Source organism: Oncorhynchus masou, chromosome 19, assembly GCF_036934945.1.
Source record: "Oncorhynchus masou masou isolate Uvic2021 chromosome 19, UVic_Omas_1.1, whole genome shotgun sequence".
NCBI classification, from domain to species: domain Eukaryota; kingdom Metazoa; phylum Chordata; class Actinopteri; order Salmoniformes; family Salmonidae; genus Oncorhynchus; species Oncorhynchus masou.
In genome coordinates, this window is record NC_088230.1 from 21099573 (window position 1) to 21120062 (window position 20490).

The 20490-nt window shown below is 43.2% G+C and overlaps 1 protein-coding gene across 1 annotated transcript in view; it reads left to right on the forward strand.

Moving 5' to 3' along the window:
- The first annotated feature begins 395 nt into the window (after positions 1 to 395).
- Positions 396 to 20490, forward strand: part of LOC135505991 (afadin-like) — a 134593-nt gene continuing 114498 nt past the window's right edge. Inside the window, 1 exon segment of the mRNA XM_064925310.1 lies at positions 396 to 722. Within this exon segment, the coding sequence (XP_064781382.1) occupies positions 621 to 722 (102 nt within the window). The 5' untranslated portion in view covers positions 396 to 620.

Sequence of the window (20490 nt, forward strand, 5' to 3'; positions counted from 1 at the left end):
ATATTGTTCAACCTGCTGACTCAGATCTGTTTTGGGGACAAGGAGGGAGACAGGGTTCCCTTCAATGCTTGTTTACTTGATAAAACACATAGGCCAACTGTCATATTAGATTACATAGAATTAGATGACAATTTACACAAATACGTCATATTTTCCTGAAAAGATTCAGTAGTCATTAAATTACAGTAAAATACAATGACCTGTCTGTGAATTTACAAAGTTTCATTGACCATTCTTATGGTCACCCAAATGACAATTGAAATGTTTATATATTTATTGTATTGACTGGACACTGTACTGGAGTCGAACTAGTTAACGCAGGGAAAGGCACACATCACTGTTGTGCTCGTGCAGGGCAAATTGTAAGGGCGTGAGCGCGCGCTGAAATAGTCCCATTTGCTTCCCGGGGAGAGAGAATCGGGTGCGGTAAGCGAGAGAGGAGAACGCGGAAACAGCAGGAGCGGTCCGCAAGAGGTACAGCTACCGGTGACAGCGAAACACTCGAACGGTATAGAGCCCAGATACTGGGTGCATTTTTTTCGTGAAGTTATCGGATCAGAGGCTTGTTTTTATCGCTGTAAGGGGATTTTTCTTCAGTAGAGAGTCATTCGGGATTCAGAATGTCGGGGAGCAGGGAGGAGGAACGGCGGAAACTAGCCGATATCATTAACCACTGGAACGCCAACCGGCTTGACCTGTTCGAGATCAGCCAACCCACCGAGGTGAGTCCGTGGACCTTCCCTGAGCACAGGCCGCACCCGTCGGGAGAGAGGCAATCATTCCTAAGTGGGAAGAAGACCAGAGGATACGCGTGCGGATTCTCTAGTCTGATAATGAATTATGAAACACTGTCAACCAAACACATTTGTTAACAAATACCTGTATAGTATTATTGAAATGGTCAAATAACCACAACACTGTCTCAAACTCTAAAAACAAATTACCCACACCTTAATCGCAAATCAAACTAGCTACTGAGCTAACCAACCTGACAACAGGATCATTGGCGCCAGCTAACGTAATGTTTGAGAACTAGCTGGAAAGACAGTACGAGGCTGTTTTCTTGCTCACCACCAGCAGCACGCTTCGGTTTATAGCTGTGACAAGTGCATGCAATGGCGGACGAGGTGAATACAGTAATTGATGCAATAGATTGTAAACTTGCAGTCACACTTGACTATTCGCTACCAAGCTAGCTAGCATCTCAACACACACAGATGCAATCCAACGTGGACGTTTACCTGGAAAATCACGACTCCAAATCTCGCTATTTACAGATATACAAACAATTGTATTGCATTTCTTTTGCTGGTTAAAAAAAATAGCTACGTTCACATTGTAAACAAGTGAAGCACACATTAGCTAACAGTAGTAAGCTCATGTCGCTAGATCGTCGTTTGGTCATTTTGTATTTCAGCACCATGATTATGGATAGCAGCAAATTTAAACACCGGCTTCTTTAGTTAGCTAGCTTAGATATCATTCTAACGTTATCGAGAGTGTTGAGTTGGGATGATGACGAGCCCAGTCAGTAATGAACTAAAGGAACATAACGTTACTCATTAAAGCCATGTTCTTTGCCACTCATCATGTAGCTATGTCACTAGGCCGTAAGGTAGCTAGTTGGTGTCAATAAGCATTACTTCTACTATATCAAATAAGTATTTGCTAAGACAATGTTAAGTGTTTAACCTGTTGCTGAGTGTCTCAATATAGCCAGATGGCTGGCTAGCTAGCTAGGCTATCGTTAAATGGTCTGACACTGACCATTTATGATGATGGTTGGCTAGCTAGTTATCGCTTTTCTAATCTCTACTAGCTACTAAAATGAGTCGTGTTCTTGCGTCTCCTGTCGTGTTTATATTTATTGCATCCAACACGCACGTGGTTGTTGTTTTTGTCTGATGGGTTTCATATCTAGCTAATATTTGTTAGTGTGTGTGTACAGTTTGCTACATGGGGTAAAGTGTTTTTTAGGCACGCAGGCAGCAGCCAGCTTACCCCACCTCCTTGCTCCGAGTTGCAAGACAAGTCAAAGCATTGGGGGTGATGGGGGTCCCCTCTGATCCGATTAATTAGCTTTGGACAGAAGGACAGCCTCACTGTCAGCTAGGCCTAACTGTTGCTGCTTTGTTCCTGTAGTCCTGAGTCAGTATTCCCCTGCTCTTATTTAAATTGCTTAAAGATAATTTGCTTTTGTGATGGTTTGGTTAACATGTCTCACATGCAACACACACCCCCCTCCCCACTATAGTCATTGCTCTCCACACCCACAACCCTATGTCAATTTTGTATCTCCTCCATTGCTTATGAATTTGCCAACAAAATGTTAGAGATTGTTGGATGTCATTTAACAAAATAACTTTCTGCATCAAGGCTTGAGGTTGACTGATTAATCGGAATCGCCGATTAATTAGGGCCGATTTCAAGTTTTCATAACAATCGGAAATAGGTATTTTTGGCCACCAATTTTTTTTTACACACCTTTATTTATAATTTTATTTAACTAGGCAAGTCAGTTAAGAACACATTCTTATTTTCAATGATGTCGTAGGAACAGTGGGTTAACTGTCTTGTTCAGAGGCAGAATGACAGATTTTTACCTTGTCAGCTCGGGGATTCAATCTTGCACCTTACAGTTAACTAGTCCAACTCTCTAACCACCTGATTACATTGCACTCCACGAGGAGACTGCCTGTTACATGAATGCAGTAAGAAGCCAGGGTAAGTTGCTAGCTAGCATTAAACTTATCTTATAAAAAACAATCAAGCAATCATAATCACTAGTTAACTACACATGGTTGATGATATTACTAGTTTATCTAGCGTGTCCTGCGTTGCATATAATCGATGCGGTGCATATTCGCGAAAATGGACTGTCTTGCTCCAAAGTGTACCTAACCATAAACATCCACACCTTTCTTAAAATCAATACACAAGTATATATTTTTAAACCTGCATATTTAGTTAATATTGCCTACTAACCTGGCTCGTTGCGAACTCTTTGAAGACTATTTCTTCCTAACCAAAGACAGCCAACTTCGCCAAACGGTGGATGATTTAACAAAAGCGCATTTGCGAAAAAAGCACAATCGTTGCACGACTGTACCTAACCATAAATATCAATGCCTTTCTTAATATCAATACACAAAAGTATATATTTTTAAACCTGCATATTTTGCTAAAAGAAATCCAGGTTAGCAGGCAAAATTAACCAGGTGAAATTGTCACTTCTCTTGCGTTCATTGCACGCAGAGTCAGTGTATATGCAACAGTTTGGGCCGCCTAATTTGCCAGAATTTACGCAATTATGACATAACATTGAAGGTTGTGCAACGTAACAGGAATATTTAGACTAATGGATGCCACCCCTTAGATAAAATACAGAACGGTTCTGTATTTCACTGAAAGAATAAACGTCTTGTTTCCGGATTCGACCATATTAATGCCCTAAGGCTCGTATTTCTGTGTGTTATTATGTTATAATTAAGTCTATGATTTGATAGAGCAGTCTGACTGAGCGATGTTAGGCACCAGCAGGCTCGTAAGCATTCATTCAACCAGCACTTTCGCACGTTTTGCCAGCAGCTCGTCGCTGTGTTTCAAGCATTGAGCTGTTTATGACATCAAGCCTATTAACTCCCGAGATTTGGCTGGTGTAACCGATGTGAAATGGTTAGCTAGTTAGCGGGGTGCGCACTAATGGCGTTTCAAACGTCACTTGCTCTGAGACTTGGAGTGGTTGTTCCCCTTGTAGAGGGGCTTTTGTGGTGCGATGGATAACGCTGCTTCGAGAGTGGCTGTTCTCGATGTGTTCCTGGTTCGAGCCCAGGTAGGGGAGAGGGACGGAAGCTATACTGTTACACTGGCAATACTAAAGTGCCTATAAGAACATCCAATAGTCAAAGGTATATGAAATACAAATTGTATAGAGAGAAATTGTCCTATAATTCCTATAATAACTACAACCTAAAACTTCTTACCTGGGAATATTGAAGACTCCTGTTAAAAGGAACCACCAGCTTTCATATGTTCTCATGTTCTGAGCAAGGAACTTAAATGTTAGCTTTTTTACATGGCACATAATGCTCTTTTACTTTGTTCTCCAACACTTTGTTTTTGCATTATTTAAACCAAATTGATCATGTTTCATTTTATTTGAGGCTAAATTGATTTTATTGATGTATTATATTATGTTAAAATAAGTGTTCATTCAGTATTGTTGTAATTGTCATTATTACAAATACATAAAAAAAATTATTGTCCAATAAATGTATCAGCTTTTTTTGGTCCTCCAATCGGTATCAGTGTTTAAAAATCATAATCGGTCGACCTCTAATCAACGCTTCTATGTAATTTTTAGCCCATGTGTGACCACCGCTCCTTAAGCCAAAAAAGTATACATTTCTTGCAAGATGTTACTGACATGGTTTTATAGCATGACCCCATGGCTGGTTATTTTAAAGCAGGTGGGTCAGTGTATCTCTTTCCTCTATGTCCTGTAGAATTCACTTCCCTTTTTTCCACTCACCTTAATAGTCTTGATCAATGCTATAAGATATTCAACTAGTTGTAACTGCTGACTAAGTCTCTATCCTTTGGAGTAGGGCCAAAATACAGTACCAGCAGTCTTAAAGGCTTACATTTTAAAACCAACAAAACAGCATTTTCCTCACCAACTTCGTATTGATCCTCATTAGCTGCATGGCTTGAGAGAGGGTGGATGGAAACTTTTGACTGGCCCAAATCAAAGCCCTGTGGAGCACTGCATCCTGTCAGAAGGTTGGGTCTGTTTGTCAGAAAACAGTTTTGTCGTAATCCGGGTTTCCATTCCATCCATGTGGAAGCCAGTGATTTGATTGTTGGTGTCAGTGGAACGGTTCACCTTTTAGAACCTATCATATCCGCCCTCTGACTGGCAATGCAGCGTATGTTGACTATGGGTTGGATTTGCCAGAAATTAAGCGCCCATCTCTTTTGTGTGCTACTGCTACTAACCAAATTAAAGCACAGCTAGTTTTTGCTATATGTTGAATGGAAAGAGGACTGAGTTAGTGATCAGAGCAACAAAATGTATATTCAAACGGAATATCTGACCCTTTGATAGATAACGTTTATTTCCAGTTTGTTTTTAACCATGCTGTTGTTGTGTTCTGCCTTAAACAAGGACAACGTGAAATACCTTGTTAATTTATCTGCTTTCAACATCCACTAGCAAAAGACTGATGTCAGGTGGCCTTGAGAAGGGGGGTGTTATTTCTCCAGGTCATGTATAACATGAGAGGTTCTTGTCCTGCAGCCCTCTCTAGCATGTGACTTGTTGCCAGGGTTGGGTAGGTTACTTTCTAAATGTAATCCATTACTAGTTACCTGTCAAATTGTAATCGGTAATGTAACTTTTGGATTACCCAAACTCAGTAACATAATCTGATTACATTCTGTTACTTTTAGATTACTTCCCCCTTAACAGCCTCTTAAGGATTGGACACCTTTTTTTCTCCAATTTTTGCCTAAAATGACATACCCAAATCTAACTGCCTGTAACTCAGGACCTGAAGCAAGGGTATGCATATTCTCGATAGCATTTGAAAGGAAACACTTTGAAGTTTGCGGAAATGTGAAATTAATGTAGGAGAAAATAACACATTAGATCCATCATCTTTGAAATTCAAGAGAAATTCACCGATCCCATAGCGTTTGAGGCATTAGAAGAAGACAGAAATGTATGTTACCAATTGAACGGCATCTATTGCAGGATAAATCCATGTTAAAGTTTACATTGCTGGCCATATATGGATGTTATATTTTACTTAATAGGTTGGTTATGTAGGCTTCTTCATTCTAATGATCAATTAGCCTTTTAAAATGATAACCTTGGATAAGCTAACACAACGTGCCATTGGAACACAGGAGTAATGGTTTGTGATAATGGGCCTCTGTACGCCTATGTAGATATTCCATCACAAAGTCTAAAAATGGATGTAGGAACTAGAGACTTAAAGGAGAAATCAAAAGTGTGCGAGTTTGAGCATGTGTCCTTTAGCATGAATTAGATTGAGCAATAAATGCCTCACTTTTATTCCATAGGCTGGGATCTGCGTTATGCAGCTGTTGCAAGAGTGCATTTTTTACTGGCTGTTAACTGGTTTCAAAAACAATGATTGATAGGCAGCTTAGACTTCTTGAATTTAACAATTATTGGGTTCAAATACACATTTAGATTTGAACAGCCATCCACAATCCGTAAGGCGCAAATAGAAAAATGACAGAGCAGCAGTGTGATTCACATCAATATGCAATGTAGATATCAATAATAAGTGATATCCGTATCGCCATAGACTACACCACCGCTGTTATCCTTACCTCCAAGCGTTTAATCAAGTTGGATCATCTTTTGATGCTGAAGGCAGTCTCACCATTGGAAGACATGGCTTGGGCTGTAGCCTACAAAAGCCTGTTCTTGTTCTTTTCCCATGATCCATCAAGCACATTTGGTGTGTCATCATAGTAGTCTCTGATTTATGGTCAGACTTAAACAAATGTAAACTTGTGCCTTTTTTCAATGCTGATTTGAATGTCATTGAAAAACAATTTTTTCCTGCATAAACATTGTTTCTGAATTTAAAAGTAGTCATCAATTTAAGCATCTGGGTTTTCAATAGTATCTTTAATCTGATTACAATATTTTTGCTGCTAACATAACGTATTGGTTAGTTTTCTTTGTAATCCCTTACATGTAATCCGTTACTCCCCAACCCTGCTTTTTGCTGGCTCACTATCGCCATGGCAGCATCATACTAGTGATGAGCACAGCACCGGACAGTTTTCTTTGTGCCTTTTCGGCAAAGTGGACAAAATCGATACCAATAGAACATTATACATTAATCTCTGTGCCAATTCACCACAAACTGTTATATTAACTCATACATTGGAGGTTGTGTGAAGGATTGTGGTTTCATAGAAAGCCCCATGATATGTGTTGTTTTGAAGTGTATTGGATATACAGTGCAGAATCTATTCAGACACCTTCACTTTCCCACACACTACCCCATAATGACAAATCAAAAACAGGTTTTATTTTTTTGTATATATATATATGTATACGTGTGTGTGTGTGTGTGTGTGTGTGTGTGTGTGTGTGTGTGTGTGTATACGTATGTGTGTATACGTGTGTGTGTGTGTATATACGTATGTATGTGTGTATATGTGTATACGTATGTATGTGTGTATATGTGTATACGTATGTATATGTGTATACGTGTATATATATATATATACATATATATACATATGTGTGTGTATATGTATATGTATACGTATATATACATATATATGTATATGTATACGTATATATACGTATATATATGTATGTATATTAATTATACACACACACACACACACACAACTGAAGTTTTACATTTGCACTCCTTGGTTGTGTGCTTAGGGTCGTTGCCCTGTTGGAAGTTGAACCTTCGCCCCAGTCTGAGGTCCTGAGCGCTCTAGAAGTGGTTTTCATCAAGGATCTCTCTCTCTGTATTTTGCTCCGTTCATCTTTCCCTCAATCCTGACTTGTCTCCCATTCCCTGCCGCTGAAAAACATCCCCACAGCATGATGCTGCCACCACCATGCTTCACCGTATGGATGGTATTGGCCAGGTTATGAGCGGTGCCTGGTTTCCTTCAGACGTGACGGTTGGCATTCAGGCCAGGAGTTCAATCTTAGTTTCATCAGACCAGAGAATCTTGTTTCGGTGCCTTTTGGGAAAACTCCAAGCGGACTGTCATGTGCCTTTTTTACTGAGGAGTGGCTTTTGTCTGGCCACTCTACCATCAAGGCCTGATTGGAGAGATGGTTGTCTTTCTGGAAGGTTCTCCCATCTCCACATAGGAGCTCTGTCAGTGACCATTGGGTTGTTGGTCACCTACCTGACCAAGGCCCTTCTCCCCCGATTGCTCAGTTTGGCATGGCGGCCAGCTCTAAGAAGAGTCTTGGTGGTTCCACATTTCTTCCATTTAAGAGTGATGGAGTCCACTGTGTTCTTGGATCTTCAATGCTGCAGAAATGTTAAAACATTTCTCAAAACCTGTTTCTGATTTGTCATTATGGGGAAGTGTGTGTAGATTGTGGATTTTTTTTTTTATTTAAACAATTTTCAAATAAGGCTATAACGTAATAACATTTGGAAAAATTCAAGAGGTCTGAATACCTTCTGAGTGCACTGAACATTAATAGATTGTCGCCTCGCTTTGCGATCTTAGGAAACTATGCAGTATTTAGATTTTTTTTTATGTATTATTTCTTACATTGTTAGCTCAGAAAATCTCAAGTGTTATTACATACAGCCGGGAAGAACTATTGGATAGAAGAGCAACTTACCAACAATTTACCAACATTACGACCAGGAATACGACTTTCCCGAAGTGAATCCTCTGTTTGGACCACCACCCAGGACAATGGATCGGATCCAAGTAGGCGTCCCAAAACAGCGTCTCCACAGAAGGGGCAGACGGAGCGGTCTTCTGGTCAGGCTCCAGAGACGGGCACATCGCTCCCGAGTATACTACTCGCCAATGTCCAGTCTCTTGACAACAAGGTAGATGAAATTCGAGCAAGGGTTGCCTTCCAGAGAGACATCAGAGATGGTGACATTCTCTGTTTCACGGAAACATGGCTCTCTTGGAATACGTTATCAGAGTCAGTACAGCCTCCCGGATTCTTCATGCATCGCGCCGACAGGAACAAACATCTCTCTGGTAAGAAGGTAGGGGGTGTATGCCTTATACCCAGACTACACCGCTCGTGTCGCAAAATCAATTTAGGAGTCTGTTATTCAATTATTGCACCCACACTGCCTGCAAGCATTAACAAGCGTTGCCAAGGGCTAAAATACAAGTTATTCCTATTTCTGACACAGATCGCGCTGCAAGTCCTGCCTCTCCCATCTCCTAATTGGTTTATAGAAGCAGGTTGCCATCTCCTCATTGGTTATACCCACGTGGGTGATTGAAAGATGAACTTTGTTGTCGGTTGTTGTGGTAATGCTATGAAAGTTTTAGATGCCAATCACCATATAAGTTCAAAGATGTAAAAACCTGGAAGGAGGAGAGATGACTAGAAACAATTCGGTTGACCGTTTTATGTGTGGATTAATTGTCGGGGTAGAGGATCTTGTGCATTTCAGGTAAAATAACAACTCAATGTTTATATCCCAGGACAAATTAGCTAGCAACAGCAAGCTAGCTAAATAGGAGAAATTAGCTATCAGGTGCAAGCTAGCTAGCTAAATTGCCATACATGTTTAATATTTTTCAACCTGTCCCCAAATGAATGTAATTGGTTCAGAGTTTGTTTTGACATTTTAATCTGCGTGTCGTGATCGCGTTTGGTGTGGGGGGACAAAATACATTTATGCACGATGGCGCACACGTGCAGCCGGTTTGGGTTCCGTGTCATGATTAACAAGTTGTTGTGATCATAACAACATACAGGAACCCTAGTCCTTTTGTTCACCTGACCTAGAATTCCTTACAATCAAATGCCGACCGCATTATCTACCAAGAGAATTCTCTTCGATTATAATCACAGCCGTGTATATCCCTCCCCAAGCAAACACAGCCATGGCCCTGAAAGAACTTCATTGGACTCTATATAAACTGTAAACCACATATGTTGAGGTCTGCATTTATTGTAGCTGGGGATTTTAACGAAGGTAATTTGAGAATTTAGGGAGCTTTGTTTTATCAGGGTATCAAATGCGCAACCCGGGCTGGCAGTATTCTGGATCATTGCTACTCTAACTTCTGCAACGCATACAAAGCCCTCCCTCGCTCTTCTTTCGGAAAATCTGACCCCGACTCCATTTTGTTGCCCCCAGCCTATAGATGGAAACTAAAACAGGAAATTCCCGTGCTCAGGTCTGTTCAACGCTGGTCCGACCAATCTGATTCCACGCTTCAAGATCACATGGACTGGGATATGTTCTGGACAGCCTCAGACAACAACATTGTTGTATACGCTGATTCGGTGAGCGAGTTTATTAGCAAGTGCATCGGTGATGTTGTAACCACAGTGACTATTAAAACCTTCCCCAACCAGAAACTGTGGATTGATTGCAGCATTCGCAAAACTGAAAGTGCGAACCACTGCTTTTAATCATGGCAAGACGACTGGAAACATGACCAAATACAAACAGTGTAGCTATTCCCTCCACAAGGCAATCAAACAAGCTAAACGTCAGTATAGAGACCAAGTAGAGTTGCAATTCAACTGCTCAGACACTAGACGTATGTGGCAGGTTCTACAGTCAATCACAAATTACAAAAAGAAAACCAGCCCCGTCGCAGACACGGACGTCTGCGGCGTCTCCTTCACTGTGGCCAACGTGAGTAAAACATTTAAATGTGTTAACCCTCAAGGCTGCCGGTCCAGACGGCATCCCTAGCCGTGTCCTCTGAGTATGCGCAGACCAGCTGGCTGGTGTGTTTACTGACATATTCAATCAATCCGAGGCTGCTGTTCCCACATGCTTCAAGAGGGCCACCATTGTTCCTGTTCCCAAGGAAGCTAAGGTAACTGAGCTAAACGACTATCGACCCATAGCACTCACTTCTGTCATCATGAAGTGCTTTGAGAGACTAGTCAAGGATCATATCACCTCCACCCTACCTGACACCCTAGACCCACGCCCATTTGCGTACCGCCCCAATAGGTCCACAGATGACGCAATCGCACTGCCCTAACCCATCTGGACAAGAGGAATACCCATGTAAGAATTCTGTTAATTAATTACAGCTCAGCATTTAACACCGTAGTACCCTCCATACTCAACATTAAGCTCAAGACCCTGGGTCTCAACCCCGCCCTGTGCAACAGTGTCCTGGACTTCCTGACAGGCCGCCCACCAGGTGGTGAGGATAGGAAACAACCCTGCTGATCCTCAACACTGGGGGCCCACAATGGTGCGTTCTCAGCCTTCTCCTGTACTCCCTGTTCCCCCATGACTGCATCGCCATGCGCGCCTCCAACTAAGTCTTCAAGTCTACAGACGACACTATAGTGGTAGGCTTGATTACCAACAACGACGAGACGGCCTACAGGGAGGAGTTGAGGGCCCTCGGAGTGTGGTATCAGGAAAATAACCTCCCACTCAACGTCAAGAAAACAAAGGCGATAATCGTGGACTTCAGGAAACAGCAGAGGGAGCACTCCTCTGTCCACATCGACAGGACATTAGTGGAGAAGGTGGAAAGTTTAAGTTCCTAGGCGTACACATCACGGACAAACTGAGTTGGCCAACACACACAGACAGTGTGGTGAAGAAGGTGCAGCAGTGCCTCTTCAACCTCAGGAGGCTGAAGATATTTGGCATGTCACCGAAAACACTCAAGCTTTTACAGATGCACAATCGAGAGCATTCTGTCGGGCTGTATCACTGCCTGGTACGGCAACTGCTCCACCCATAACCGTAAGGCTCTCTAGAGGGTAGTGAGGTCTGCACAACGCATCACCGGGGGCAAACTACCTGCCCTCCAGGACACCTACACCACCCGATGTCACAGGAAGGCCATAAAGATCATCAAGGACAACAACCACCCGAGCCACTGCCTGTTCAATCCACTATCATCCAGAAGGTGAAGTCATTACAGGTGCATCAAAGCTGGGACCGAGAGACTGAAAAACAGCTTCTATCTCAAGGCCATCAGACTGTTAAACAGTCATCACTAACATTGAGGGGCTGCTGCCAACATACTGACTCAAATCTCTAGCCACTTTAATAATTAAAAATTGGATGTAATAAATGTATCACTTGTCACTTTAACAATGCCGCTTCCTATATTACTCATCTCATATGTATATACTGTACTCTATACCATCTACTGCATCTTGTCTATGCTGCACGGCCATCATTCATCTATGTATTTATATGTACATATTCATATTCATTCCTTTACACTTGTGTGTGTATAAGGTAGTTGTTGTGAAATTGTTAGATTACTTGTTAGGTATTACTGCACGGTCGGAACTAGAAGCACAAGCATTTCGCTACACTTGCATTAACATCTGCTAACCATGTGTATGTGACTTGATGTCGTTTTGAGGTAAAGAACCTATCACCATAAATACACGAGCAGAATCTCAACCACTGGTCTTGCTTCATCAAGTCTTAAGATTTCAATTGACAAAGCCATTGTTAGATTTGTCACACCTATTTTCTTTACACTTTCATTTCCTGTTTACCATCTCCATGGAGATGTTTCCCCTGCATTGAAATACACTGAACAAAAATATAAATGCAGCATGCAACAATTTCAAACATTTTAATAACCTATTTTTAACTAGGCAAGTCATATTACTGAGTTACAGTTCATATAAGGAAATCGGTCAATTAAAATAAACAAATTAGGCCCTAATCTATGAATGTCATATGACTGGGAATACAGTTAGGCATCTGTTGGTCACAGATACATAAAAATAAATAGGCTCGTAGATCAGAACCAGTCCGTATCAACATTCTGTTGTGTGACAAAACTGCACATTTTAGAGTGGTCTTTTATTGTCCCCAGCACAAGGTTGACCTGTGATGATCATGCTGTTTAATCAGCTTCTTGATATGCCACACCCACACCTGTCAGGTGGATGGATTATCTTGACAAAGGAGAAATGTTCACAATCAGGGATGTAACAAATTTGTGCACAAATTGAGAGAAATAAGCTTTTTGTGCGTATGGAACATTTCTGGGATCTCTTATTTCAGCTCATGAAACATGGAACCAAAACTTGTAGCGTTGTAAAAAAAAAAAAATTGTTCAGGAAATGTACACACACACTGAAGCATCCTTGTGTGTGTGCTCGCTGTGTACTGTAGTTATACTTTACACAGAATAGTCACAGTTACCCACAGGTCCAACAGCTGTAATTTGTGAGTTTATAATCCAGAGAGTGGTTATATGTGGGAACCTGGGAGTTGGCTGCCTGGGATTTGCACATCCTGACTGTATTTGGATCCATCATTCCCTCTGTGACTGTTTGTTGTGGCTCATACTGGTGCGGCAGGTAGCCTAGTGGTTAGAGTGTTGTGCTAATAACCGAAAGGTTGCAGGATCGAATCCCCCAGCTGACAAGGTAAAAATCTGTCGTTCTGCCCCTGAACAAGGTAGTTAACCCACTGTTCCAAGGCCGTCATTGAAAATGCCTAGTTAAATAAAGGTCAAATAAATAAAATACTGGCCAACACTTGGCTACTCTTCAATGGGCCAAATTATTACCTGCTTAAAGTTTGAGACATTCATTGTAAAATATGGTTACTGCTTCTGGTGTTGTACAGTTCACAAGATGACTCGCCTAGTATTGGCTGAACTATCGGAGGGACTTGACCTGAAGGGGATGCTGAGAGTTGGGCTGTCTCGCCTCATACATCCTACTGAGCGTGTGTCTACCTGTGTCTCCTCCTCTCTTCTCTTAATAAATCTGTACATCCCGCTCTCCTCCGTCTCCTCTACTGGGAGATAAAGCTGTAAATGAGTTCTATGTCACTGCTCAAGGCTGGCTGCCTGTGTGTGACTGTATTTAGCTGAGAAAGCTCTGTTAGCTTAATGGCTCTCAGTTCATTAGGAAGTGGCCCAAAGATCACGAACACAACTTGTCTTACTGGCTTCAAACGGAATTATGGCCCTTATCTCATGGCCAGACTGGCTATTACACTTCCTGGTCTGTCTAATCTATGCCTGATGCTGTATTATGTTGAGTGATCCAAAGCGGAACACATTTCCATGAACAAATGTTGCACTTTGGCTAATTGGTCACATGATATGGTAAAGGACGGTGACTTTATTTTTCCTATTTACCACAGGTGCTTTCATGTGAATGCGTCTCTGCCTGATCCTGTTATTCTGATGTGGATCTCACACACACACACACACACACTCTTAAACATATATTTTTTTTTTTTTAAACAGAGGAGCAGCAGCATAAATTATCATACATCCTGTTGCCTAGTCACCTTATCCCTTTACATATCTACCTCCATCACTCGTGTCCCTGCACATTGCAAATAGGGTATTGGAACTGATCTTGTGTATATAGCTTCTTTCTTTCTCCTGTTCTTATTTTTATTTCTTGTTTTTGTTCTTTTTTTTTTGTACTGCATTGTTGGGTTTAGAGCTTGTAAGAAAGGCATTTCAATGTACTTGTGCACGTGACATATGAAACTTGAATAAATGCATTGCACTTAGTAGAAAATCAACTAAATGTATTGAACTTATTGGGAAGTTCATGAATTTACCCATGTTAATCATAAGACATGAATAAAAAGAATCAGTGATTATTTTTTCCGGAACGTTTCTGAAACGGCACAGGAATTGCCGTCTCTGTGCGTAGTGTGGTGCCCTTGTGTGTCGGATCTACAATTTGTCTAGCCGTTAGCAATAATGCTAATTATAACGGTCTGCTGGTAGATGGAAATGCTTCCCAAAAAACCTTCTCAATGAAATGCTAACTACAAAGAAGCCTACCTGACAGAAGGCTGTTATGATTATTTGCATCAATCCATTGGCCATTTTTTTGCAAACCTTGCAATCGCATGAGCGTTAGAGAAACACCACTAACCAAACATCTCTGGCTGGTGCCTGGTGCACATTGCATTAAACGGTAACACCCCAAATTCAAAATGGCTTAGATTAGAAGTGGTCTCCTGATTGATCAACAAAAATGTTATGTTCTATTCCCTGGCCTTGGCTTGTCAGACCCCATTCAACCTCGGAGGCCTGACAGTCACTCCGGTCAGCCCTTGTCCCCCTTACTGGTCCACACAACACACCTCTGCTCTGTCCTCTGCTTGGCTGTTCCTTCTGTCATTCAGAGCCAGACACTCTGTCACTCAGTGTGACCTCACAGGATCAGACAGGCATTGTGGGCTGATGACTTGTCTGTCACCCTCCTCAGCTCCCATGTTGCCTATTTGACAAACCAATAGAGATCACACAACCCGGTGTTATATTCCACTCCTTATTCTGACTGGAGGAAATTTGATATTTGCAGGCCCAATGTCTGATATTGGGCTTATTGTTACAGGACTTTCCTCATGTGGGAAAAAACCATTGTGTTGAGTCTGCTTAGCCAGGGGAAATTCAAACCTCTCTCAGCCACCCTTTGTGCTTTAGTTGCTGGAAATGTCTCCTTCCATTTGCAAAAAAAAAAATAAATAAATGTTTTTGTCTGTTAAATAGTTTGTGGTCGTCCTTCACATTACGGAATGGTGTCTTTTTTTAATTTAGTACAGTCTGTCAGTGGGCGGGGATGGTGTGTGGAATGTCTCTGGGTTTGTGTTGAGAGGGCTGTGACTGAGTGTCACGCATGTTTATGAACAACAACAAGTCTCAAGAGGCTAGACTGGTATGGGAGTTGGCTTAGCTCAAGAATGATGCTGGCCTGAACGTGTAGTCTGAATTGAAACCTGAGATGCTAAGACTCGTGCCTCGCCTACTTCCTTTATGGTGTCTGGTGATTGTTGCGTATTTGAGTGAACATCACATACAAATCCCTTATACAGGATTCCCCTTTAATACTTCTGGAGAATAATGTAACTATTAGAACCATGTTTAATCTTCAGGGCTAGATCTAATACTCCAGTCCACATTGTCCAGATGACTACTGTTTTATGGGGACAGTTGGCAGCCCTCCCATTTAGTTTGAGTGATGGCCACATTTGGGACCAGCCTAAAGTTTGAAAGCACATCTAAATCTCTAGAACTGTGAAAGGTAAAGACTCATTAAACCTCAATGTTCTCTTATGATGAGGAACAGAATGCAGTAGGAGAGAGATTAGAGACGGCAGGACATCCTCTTCTCATTTTCTACCTGCTGAGAGAGCTCCTCCTGGCAGATCCAGTCTAATGGACCTACTGCTGGCTTTCTGATGTCCAATTGGAGTTTGCTCATTTAACTAGAGTTGAATGGCCCTTGTGCATACAGTACTATGTAGCCTATACATTGGCCTTGTTGTGCTTGTGTACCAGAGAACCATTTTCTCTCTGTATTGACAACCGATGAGTCAATGTTCTCATGGTGGTGTGCGGTCTTTGTCCTCATCCTCTTTCCTGAATAGCTTTTCTCTTGAACGATGTTCTATTGCATGTCAGGTTGTTTCACTTACTTTAGGACAGCAACATGCCTGTATTTCAGAGCTCCGCTTTGTGTATGACAGATCTCTTTTGTATGCCTGATGGTACTGTTTGTCCTGCTCAAACTCCTTGATCCTGCTTTCGGCAGTGCTGGCGACTCATCTTTGACCCTGTGAGATCAAGCCAGCCCCCTCAAATGCCTCTACTCAAGTTAATGAATGATGGTGCGTGGCATCATATCCTAGTAGATGGAACGGTGAAGGCCCTAATCCAGGCACTTGTCCTCTTCTGTCTGGACAACTGCAACTCGCTGTTGGCTGGGCTTCCTGCTTGTGCGTTCAAACCCCTGCAACATATCCAGAATGCTGCAGCCCGTCTGGTGTTCAACCTTCCCAGGTTCTCATGTCACCCAGCTCCTCAACGCACTCCACTGGCTTCCAGTCGAAGCTCGCATCCACTACAATACCATGGTGCTTGCCTACAGAGCAGCAAGAGGAACTGCCCCTCCCTACCTTTAGGCTATGCTCAAACCCTACACCCCAACCTTGGCCCTCCCACCCCTATGGGTGGGCAGCTCCTGCTCAGCCCAGTCCAAGCTCTTCTTTGTCCTAGCACTCCAATGGTGAAACTAGCTTCTCCCTGAAAACGGCAGAGTCCCCCCCCCCCCCCCCCCCCCCACACCTTTCGTAAACTAACACTCGCGCTTGACACTCTTCCCATTTACCAGCTCTGATTTAGCTGATCGCTACTTTGAGGAAAAATGTACTGGTTGTCCCACCCAGCCATCTTGAGTTGAATGCCCTACTGTAAGTCACTCTGGACAAGAGTTTCTACTAAATGACTAAAATGTAATAACATAAATGTAGAGATTCGTTTAAATAATGTTTGGCCAGCCCAGGGTAGTGAGCATCTTTACTGTTGTAAGTAGGAAATACCTGAGAATGGGCCCCCGGCCCTACAAGCCTAGGCCTAATCTCTTTACACAGGAAAGGCACCGTTCTGTCACACTGTTGGAGGGGGGTTGGGGTGTGCTGAGTCGGCCCTCTGTTTGGTTTGAGCAGGAAAGATAAGCGTAGCCATCCGGTGGGAGGGGGGTTGTGGTGGGTCAGAGAGGGGAATGGGGGGGTGTTTGTGGGTGGACAGGGAGCTAGGTTGGAGATAATGCTGGAATGAGAGCCCCTCTCTCCCCTGTGGTCCCCGGGGGACCAGACCAACCCTCCCTCCCTGCTCAGATGACTGGGGATTGGTCAGCTCCTCTGTGGCTGATAAATGCCTGTTAGATCACATGCTGGGGTTGAGGGGGAGTCGCGGTTGAATGATCGGGTAGGAGCAAGCACTGTAGGATCCTTTAGACAAGTCAGGTTTGTCTTGTAAAAGTTAGGTGAGCCCCTTAAAGTACAGTATGTATGTGTGTAATATATGATTGACAAGGATAGTATGGATGCAATAACTCAAAGGCTTATGTCCTTTTCAGTAGACTTGGCCGGTTGGTATTTGTATTCTTTGCGAGGGTGTGTGTTTGTGTGTGTGTGTGTGTGGGGAATACCGTGCCTGAGGCAGCCTCGCCTGAAATGCCAAAAGTTAGACTGGGAACATCTGCTGCTTCTCATATGGGTCTCCTTTTTATTTGTTTTAATTCCGGGACTGAACCTGACCCCACCTTGATGTGTGGTGGGGCTGAGGGAGGCCTTTTAGGGTCTCCTTCCGCAGCTCTTTCACTTTGGCCCACCGACCCAACCCACACCCGTGTAGACCTAGGGCAGTGGACCACCGCCGGCGGGGCCTGTCCACACAAATAATACTGTTGCCAAGCAGACAATGGCTGTCTGAAAGATGACCGCTGTGACCGAGGCTTCCCTAAACACAGCTCCACACTCACATGTTTGTTAATCTTAACTGTCAGAAAAATCCCTTCAAACGAGTTGGTTTCTCCTTTGCACTCATGTTTTTCTTTTTCCTTTGGTTGACTTGCTGGTTTCATTCTAAACAGTGGAACTGGAACGTCCTAGCTAGCAGTAGTCTGGTGCTGGGCTGTACATGGCGTTGAGTGACCGAGTGCTCTGACTCAGGTTGGGCCCAGATGTGTGGTCTAGCTGATGTGGGTTGGGGGGTGGGTATGAGGACCCTGTGTGGGAACAGTTTTGTGTAAGGATGTGGTCAGCTCCCAGAAGTCTCCCCTCAGGCCCATGTGTTTAGTGGTGGGCTCCTGTGTGGTGTCCCCCCCCCCCCCCACACACACACACACACACACACACACACACACACACACACACACACACACACACACACACACACACACACACAGTAATCTGACAGAAGATGTTCCATATGAGGCAGGCAGTCTGGCTCACACTTGGAGAGGAGAGGCAGTTGACTGGATTGATAGCATTTGGCACAGTGTGTGATGTGCTTTCATAGCTATGTTGAATGTGATTTGAAACCTGGGAATGGGCCTGCAAATGATTTAGGTGGGAGGAAAGAAGGCAATTATCTGTTTTGTCAAATCCCAATATGTCTTTGTTGGAGTAATGGGCACAGTTTCACGGAACAGTTATTCTTAATGTTGGGCTCATTTCTGGCCCATTTCAGTCTTCTGCAGTTATCAGGCATCAGTTCCTGAAGACAAAATGCATAAGTACTTAGCAACATCATGAATCGGTAATATTTAGAACAGCTGCCATACCTGTGGTGTGAAGTCTTCCTTCCAGGGTGAAAACAACACAGGCCTGTCATGGCTTGTCTCATCTGCAGACACCATTGTAACCAGAGAAGTGGTTGGCATCAGTGTCCCGGGCAGGGTTCTATGGTTACACTACACCTGGTTACTGTTGCTAACACAGGTGTCCTAAGGTGACCAGACTTACTAAGGGCTGACCGGCCTTTGACTCGATAGTGCGAGGTTGCGGTCAATTTTGTAGAGCTTTGCTGTCTCCCATTCTCCGATAATTGGCTCATGTTCGTCAGCACTTTTTTACATTTCTTCTTTGGACCAAAGTCACCTCTCCAAGCTGCTAGAAGTGGACGGTGCGGGTGCCCTGTTGCATAATTCAGTGTTTGCTTGTGTGTCACATCTCTTCTCCACACAAAGTAGGACCATACAGATCACACTAAGGTCACACACAGGCTGGGTCGATAGCGCACTGACATGCAACCTGCGTGTGTGAGAAAATCTATACATTGTAATCACACATTACCGTGTTGCACCACAACCCAATATTTCACAGCGAGGGCTTACGTAAAGCCATTAACCAGCTTTGAACATCGATTGATTCCTCAAACGGAACAAAGTTCTTTGGTTTGTCCGGAGACAGAGTGACAGTAGTGCAAAAATGCAGTTATTGTTAAAACAACAGTGCTGTGTGGAGTCAGCCCGATCCCATGTGATGTTCAACCACAGCAGCACAGCACACAGCAGGCCCTCTTACTGACGCGACCAGGAGAATATGGACTGGTTCTTCTAGAACAAGTCTCTCCTCTTTCTTATTGTTATTCCTGTGATACTGGCAGGCAGTGGGGGAAAAAGCAACAGTAAATGGAAGCTTCCATTTATAGGGAAGCATGGGGCTGCATGTGTAGAACCGCAGTTAAAAAAATAAATAAAATAAAAACATTGTGTGCTCTGGCTGCCCACAGTTTGGTCAAAAGGGAGTTTGTGTGCTCTAGCCTGTCAGTGCGTGAGCTGTCGAGTAAGACTGAATAACGTCCCAATGAAGAACAATCGGAGGCCTGTGCGGGGACTGGGATTGCAATTCTCACTGGGCTCCATTAGGAGAGACAGGAACTTTTCTTTGGCAGAAACAACGCTATTTATCAAGGGAGAAAAAAAAGAACCAACTTCAGCTCATCCTTTGTGTTTGTTTTCCCTGTGCTGTAATGGTTCATGACCTGGTCTGAGCTCCCAGTGATGGGATAACCCACATAACCACTCAACCAACCATGTGACCTGCCAGGTTCAGCTCAGAACTATGTCCCCATTCATCCAGCTATTTTATCCATAAAACCTAATCAATGGATATTATTGGCAAGTACACAGTGTATAGGGGTCTCTTTCACCACCCATACTTTCCAGCTCTGCTTAAACAGTGATGCCTTCAGAGAGGCTGTTGCTGTGTAACAGAGGGAATGCTGTTCTCCTGTCTGCTCAGCCAGGACCATGTCGAACAACGGCTGTATGTCAAGTGTCAGCCAGGCAAACGGCCTGAGTTGAAGGGTAATTTAAGACGCTGTACCTCCCCTAAATGGTCTGTGTTACTGAAGCGGCAAGCAGACCGGCCCATCTCCCATTTCCCCCTGGGATTTACTGCTGTCTCTGTACACGGCGGAGCTTCTCATCATGCCGGGCCTTGTGTAAAGATCTCAGAACCAGGAAGG